This window comes from Lolium perenne, chromosome 3 (genome assembly GCF_019359855.2).
Source record: "Lolium perenne isolate Kyuss_39 chromosome 3, Kyuss_2.0, whole genome shotgun sequence".
NCBI classification, from domain to species: Eukaryota; Viridiplantae; Streptophyta; class Magnoliopsida; order Poales; family Poaceae; genus Lolium; species Lolium perenne.
This window is the reverse complement of record NC_067246.2, coordinates 273418956-273426155: the sequence shown is the minus strand read 5'-3', so window position 1 is coordinate 273426155 and position 7200 is coordinate 273418956. Positions and strand designations below refer to the sequence as shown.

The window sequence follows — 7200 nt, the reverse complement described above, 5'->3', positions numbered from 1 at the left end:
CGCCACATGTACAAACCACGCTAACCCAAAGGGGTAGCACACACGACTAAAGCAACTACTCGTGACATCTCCACATTTCTACCGGCGCAAGAGCACCTCTAAACAGCCTAGCCGCTCGCCAGAGCTCAGCATCCTCGGAGATCTTCTGGAGCACTGTGTCTTTTGAAGGAGCTACACCCTCAAAAACCACGTCATTCCGGTGACGCCAGTGAGTCCAGCAAATCAGCACCGTCGCTGTCCAAAGGTCCCAACGACCCTGGATTTAGTATCGACCCGATGCTATACTTGGTAGAAAGTAATTGTCCATACGGAAACGGCAATGCGTGTCATGCGGCGCACGCACTTCTGCCAGCTATTCTCACGTCACCATCGACTGGCGCCCCATTTTGGTTTAGGTACAAATATGCATATCATTGATGATGGTCGTGGTATAGATATCGACGTATATTGTGCTTCCTTTTATGTACGAATATGCATATCATTGATGATGGTCGAGGTATAGATATTGGCGTATATTTCCTTCTGTTTTTCGCAAACTACTGCTAAAAATCGAACTACTGCTAATTTTTTTTTCAAAAAAACCACTGATAAAAATCGAATGTGTTTTAAGATAATAATCTGACCATTATGTTTTAGCAAAATTGCTAGATTTATTGGACAGGCGAATGGACCTGAACAGTTGCACACATGAGTAAGTAACTATGTTTCTAGTGGTATTATTTCATGGTGATGACACGAGGGCGGTACACGGCAGTGAGTTGGCACACACGAGACTCGGCACCCTGCTCAGTGCTCACGCCCTCCACAGCTTTTGACCGCGCGGCGACACGGCAAGCCCGGACACGAAATCTCCGGTGCCGTTCTCGCACCCACGCGCTCCGCACCCCCTCCCCTCTACCCCTCACGCTCCCATGCATCTTTAAAACCCCCGGCACCCCACCTGAACCCAAGGGCACACAAACGCAAAAGCTCTAGCTATAAGCGCACACAAGATCCATCCATCCATTCCATCCTCTCCTTTGCCAGCCATGGAGAACGTCCAGTACCACCACCACCACGCCGCCGCCCGCCGTTCCAGTTCCCCTCTCCCTCCCCCTCCGTCCCCGCCGCTGTCCCCGGAGTCGGCCGCCGCGGAGGCGCTGGCGAACGCGCGGTGGACGCCGACCAAGGAGCAGATCACCGTGCTGGAGGGGCTGTACCAGGAGGGGATGCGCACCCCCACCGCGGAGCAGATACAGCATCTGACGGCGCGGCTGCGCGAGCACGGCCCCATCGAGGGCAAGAACGTCTTCTACTGGTTCCAGAACCACAAGGCCCGCCTGCGCCAGAAGCAGAAGCAGCAGACCTTCGAGTACTTCGCCAGGCAGTTCCAACGGCCCCAGCCGCTGCCCATCCTCCACAGGGCTCCCGGCTACCCCTACCCGCTCACCGGCGCCGCCCCGCCGTCGCCGCAGATGATTACGCAAGCGCCGCCGCCGCAACACCCTGCATGCAACAACAGGGAAGGTATGAATGACTATGAACCCCGCTACCCTTTCGGCGCCATTAATTTGTTAAATCTTCTTTTGGCATGTACTCCGTATGTCTTGATATGGATTAGGCTCTCAAGGTTTTGTGCGTCTCCTAGCTTTGGCTTTACATCTGGGTTTAGCTGGAAAGGATATGGATCTAGGAATTGCCATTTTTACTCACGTCCTTCATGCATCTGGTACGTGGTCAAAGCTGATAGGGGTGGTGACGTTAGGATCAGCTGTTTTCTTTCATGCATATATGGACTATATGGGGGGGAAAGATAGTGTTACCCTTTCTGTGCATGGGTAGGGATGACAACTGGGCGAGTAACACTTGTGTACATTGACTGATCGTTTTAGGGAGCGACATGATGTAACACGGTCGTACTATTTGTCGTCTGCGCTTTGTGCTCTGAGTATGTATCCATGCGCACGCTTGCTTGCTCTTCTTGTGTGTAATGTTGATAGTAGCTGCTTCTTTTACCTTTGTCTGTCATAACTACCTGTCGTCTACTACCCCTGTAGTACTAGGTAGCGACTGTCACTGGAGCCTCGCAGTCATGGTCACACGATTTAACGTTGCCTCCCTATGTAGCTGCTGCTGCTACCCTTTTGTAGCTCTTTTAATCTTCTGTGCCCCTGCGCATGCATGCCCCAGGTTCGAAGGAAATTTACTCTCCTAGCTTAGCTCCGATCGAAGCGGCCAGACACAGCCTTCCACACCAGTCCCTAGCTAGCATCTGCTTCCTCTCCCATCCAAGAAATGTAGGAAGACGAAACACTGTATTTGTTGCAGGTCAAACCGTGGAAAGACACGTGTCAGCCTTTCCAGAATCGAGTAGGGTAGCATGGTTCATCAATCACTATTGTCCATGAAATCGATTTCTGTTGCATCTGTTCACCATATGGATCATTTGGTTCTGAAATCGGCGAGATGCAAATCTAAGGAATATGTGTGCATTAATTTACTAATTAGTAGTGTTGACAAGTTATTTTTTCCATTGCAGTAATGTATAGGCAGCAGCAAGGGTACATGACCGGACACGCCGCGGCACATGCAGCCTACTGCTCGCAGCCGCAGCAGCCAAGGATGGACATGCCGCGTGACAACGTCCCGGCGCAGCAGGCACCGGCGAGCGCTGTGTACTACCAGCACCCCGCTGGGGCCAACGCGAGCATCCAACAACAGCGCCGCGTGCTGCACTCCTCTCCGGCGACCACTGGCGGCCACACAGCGGTGAACGCCCGTCCCGTCCAGCCCCAGACTCTGAACCTGTTCCCGCTGCACCCCACCTTCGCGTACCGCGAGAAGAAGAAGGCGCGCCGCCCTGGGACCGCCAGCTCCGCAATGCCGTCCGCCTCCGCGTCCTTCTCTTGGGAGTCGGAGAGCTCGGAGAGCCACAACGGCGAGTCCTCGGTGCCGTTCTTCGACTTCTTTAGCCTCGGTTCTGGAGGCTGCTGATTAAGCGGGAGCCGCAGTGAAGATGATGCATGATGAATTGCCGTCTGGTACGCTCAAAGTTGTTGAACTCTGTAGGCTGCTATCTCTCTCGTGGCCGAGCGACTTGGTGGATGGGCCTGTTGCGTTTCGGCAGATATATTCGCGATATCTTGGTTTAATTACAGTTATAGAACAAAAATGTACTGTTTCATGAACCTGAAGCGTGTGCATCGGAAAGAGATTGTTGAATTCCGTTCGAGTAATCCAGTCAAATTTCTTAATTGCAATTGGAGGGCATACATGTTGTGCCAGTTTTTGCTCGTTTCATCGTTTGATTTATCGGTCTAGATCGTATGAGATTTTCACATGGCCGGCCATACACGTGAAACTGTTGGCAATGTTAGTAACATGAAAGCCAGGAAGATTTCCGGTGAAGTATCTGCTAAGTATACTGTTCCAGAGCATATCTTCATTTGGTAACTATCTTTTGCGATAGATGGTTGGTTTGTTCATTCTGACATGGTACCGAAGCTGTGATCTTGGGTGAAGTAAAAGATATTTATGTCTGCTTCTTGTTTAGAAATTGTTAGTTGTATGCTATATTTTCCACGATGTATCGCTGATTTATGTGTATTTGTGAGCGACCTTTGTTCTACCCCTTTGATAAAGTTTCATTGTCTATGAAAGAAGCAATAAAGGCCTTTGTGAAATCACCTTCTCTTAAGCTATTGATTTGTACCATTGGTTCCAACATTGGCCAACGCCACATCCACCGTTGCATCATGGCCAACACCACATCCACCTCTACATCCGCATTGGGATGTGGTGGATGGGTGTGTGTTTGTGTGGGGGAGGGGTGGGGCACTGTAAGCATGCACACTGACTGTTTACTTAGTCTCACACACAAGGTGATTTTTATTTCACATGGCACCCATGCGTCTGCTCGCTCAGGACCTGGCTTTGTCAGGCACTGTGCCATGTTGCCTCGCGTAGTCAGCCCAATGAAGCATGCGTACAAGTCACTCACCCGACTTTTCAGTTGGTTGCACGCTCCTCATCCATGTCCACCCGTTGATGCACACTTGGAGACTCCACATGTGGTAACGTTGAGTAGGCAGTGGTATGCACGGAAGCTCATGATTAGAAACCAAAAAGTGTATAGTGCTCTATGAAAAAATCGGTGAAGTAACGTCCATAGGAGGGGATACCACCAATGAATGCATACGAGAGACATGTCATACGAATTTTGTGTTCCTAGTAAAATCCTACCAAAGAAAGGCATATCCCAGTCGAAGATAGCATATTTTTCATGGGACCTCCACCAGGTCAAGAATGGATGGTACCCTTTACAATCCAGTATTACATTTCCTATCGACACATGGGCTACAACTTCTTTTCAATTTCTCTAGGCACCCTAAGTGCATGGCCTTATTGTTTACTTAGTCTCACACACAAGATGGTTCACAATTTACATGGAACCCATGATATTGGTAGCTCGGTGATCTGGCTTTGTTGTGCAGTGTGTCATGTTGCCTCACATGGTCAACCGTCAATGGAGGATACATACAAGTCACTCACCCAACTTTCAGTTCGCTTCACCTCCCCGTCCATGTCCACCCATTGATGCACACTCGGAGAGGTTAGGACGTCGTGTGTCCTTGTGGTACACACATAATTTTACGACTAGAAATAAAAAAATACTAGTGCTTTATGAAAAAAAATGAAGTAACCGCCCCGGATGGGTATACCACTAATGAATGCCTACCAAATATATGGCACACCGGTAAAATCCTACCAGCGAAAGGTAGAACCTAGGTGAAGATAGCATATTTTCCATGGGCCCTCCACGAGGTTGAGAATGCATTGTGTTGGAAATATAAGCAATTTTCTGTATAAATTAACCAAAAAACAATAGATAAAACATGGCTAAAATTAAAGGAAACAAAATATACATGCCATCTAACATATAGTGCAACATTATGAATTCTAGACATGATACTAGAACTAGAAATTTCATCATGATCTTAAGTAGGAGAAATAAAATAACATACGGGACAATGGAAGAGGATTCGTTCGCGTAGGTGGTGTTGTCTCCCATGTCATCGTAGAGGCTGCTGATGTACGGAAAGAAGTCCTCGTCGAGGAAGAACTCGTCTGAATCCATCATGAAGACGAAGCCAGTAGTCGCGCAGAGCGCTCCCCAAAAACATTATCGCCGCTCTCCCGTACAGGTTAACAAGAGGCGGGGTTTCGGAGGCCTACTTTCCCGACTCCGGTCCACGCCGAAAGAAGGGGCGGGGAAGACCTTAATCGATGCAAAGCTCTGAAACCAAAAGGCTATGGCGTTTTTGTTTCTATGTATCTTTCTGGAGAGGAGCGACCTCTCTTTTATAGGCACACATGAGAAGACGAACATGCTACGGAAAATGAAACATATGGGCGGGAGAAGAACTATACAGAAAGCAGTGTTCGTCCACTACATTATAACGTTGCAGCTTCTGCAGCCATTCATGTGTGGCAAAAAGGAGAGAAGTATCGGCTCGAGGAATATGCGGCAAAGGACGACCAGGAGCGCGTGTGTGGGAGCTCTTTTCTCATGCTCATACCACAAGTGGAGCAACCCCCTTATAAGGTGGTCCAACTCTCTCTAAACTAGCAAGGTGGGACTAAACTTTTGTTCCACCCCTTGCCATACATGAATGGGCTAATTGGGCCTTTGGGATTTTCATGAATTGTGGACTATATTATAAGGGTTGGGCCTATATTAGGAAAAATTCCAACAACCCCCTACCAGATCCCAGAGGCACATAAAGTTTTCCTTTGGTTCCACAATATTGTTTTATATACCGGTACTATTATGAAGACTGTTAAGTTGAACTTTCTCCTAGAAATTTATGCTACATTAGATTGCTACTTGAATAGTGGACTAAGCTTTGAACTGCAAGTTTTATGCAAATCTAGCTTCACACAAAGCCTTGACCCATGGCCCTTGCAGGGTTTTCCGCGGGTGGACGTCATACTTCATGGCATTTCATGAGTTTATTTGAGAGCACCCAACTCTCATAGGTTGTGACGTTTGACAAGAAAACTCATATAGGTGTATTCTTCAAGAGATGTTCTACAAGATAATATATGTGCTTAAATAAGCCACTTAGAACACATTAAGATAAAATTACCCTACCGTGCCGATTAGGGAAGTATTGCATCTTCACAAAGTAGTATCATACAAAGAGTAAGGATACTTTCCTCTCAGTTGACATACAACTTCTCTCCCAATTCACATAGCGTCGGTTACCACTGTGGACAACTTATATGGTGGGTATCATAAAAATCTCCATCGATGCATTATGTGATAGACCCTTTGTGAAGGGGTCTGCTAAGTTTCTAGACGCATGGATATAATCCAACGCAATAACTTTAGAGTTTCTCATATTTCTGATTGAATTAACCTTCTCTTCACATTCCTTGATAGCTTCATATTATCCTTAGAATAGTTAACCTTGATGATCACAGTATAATCATCACAGTCCATTGGGATAGCGGGTATTGGTCTCTCAACCATAGGTAAGTTCATCAAGAGTTCAACAGTGGTCGTGTCTAATGCTGTGAGTTCTGCTTCCATTGTTGACCGTGTAAAGATGATCTGCTTGGAAGACTTCCAAGAAATAGCGCCACCACCAAGTATAAATACATATCCACTAGTGACCTTAATCTCATCAGCATCAGATATCCGGTTTAAATCAATATAACCCTCCAGTACCCTTGGATACCTAGTATAGTGAATGTCATAGCTCGCGGTCCCTTTTATATAGTGCATAACTCTTTCAAGAGCATGTCAGTGATCATCGCCATGATTTTAAACAAATCGGCTAAGTTTGCTCATAGCAAAGGCAATGTCAGGCCTTGTAGCGCTAGCCAAGTACATAAACAAGCCAATAATCTGAGAATATCTCAATTGATCTATATTAACCATTTTATTCTTTCGAAGCATCACACTAGGATCATAAGGTGTCAGATAATATTTGTACTCATTATATATACCCAAAATGACTCAACATCTTTTCCACATAGTGAGATTGAAGTAGAGTAATCCCACCATTATCACCTCTAAAAAGCTTGGTGTTAGAGCAACGAGATAAGAAATAATTGGTTTTCTTAATCACATTATGGTTGGTTCCAAAAGTCAATATGTCATCGACGTATAAGAAAATAATGACTCCCTCGCCCCCACCATGGTCATAGTACACA

General features: G+C 46.7%; 1 protein-coding gene across 1 annotated transcript; it reads left to right on the top strand.

Moving 5' to 3' along the window:
* Nucleotides 1–1012: 1012 nt before the first annotated feature.
* Nucleotides 1013–3180, top strand: LOC127340035 (WUSCHEL-related homeobox 5-like). Its single transcript, XM_071827546.1, has 2 exons — nucleotides 1013–1609; nucleotides 2529–3180. The coding sequence occupies exons 1-2, from the start codon at nucleotides 1029–1031 to the stop codon at nucleotides 2971–2973; spliced, it is 1026 nt and encodes a 341-aa protein (XP_071683647.1). The 5' UTR covers nucleotides 1013–1028; the 3' UTR covers nucleotides 2974–3180.
* The last annotated feature ends 4020 nt before the right edge of the window (nucleotides 3181–7200 follow it).

Excerpts from the sequence above, each read along its gene's own strand:
- LOC127340035 (XM_071827546.1), top strand. The coding sequence starts at position 1,029 with ATGGAGAACGTCCAGTACCACCACCACCACGCCGCCGCCCGCCGTTCC. Across the intron at positions 1,610-2,528 it reads ATATGGATTAGGCTCTCAAG|GCAGCAGCAAGGGTACATGA; the intron begins GTTTTGTGCGTC and ends AGTAATGTATAG.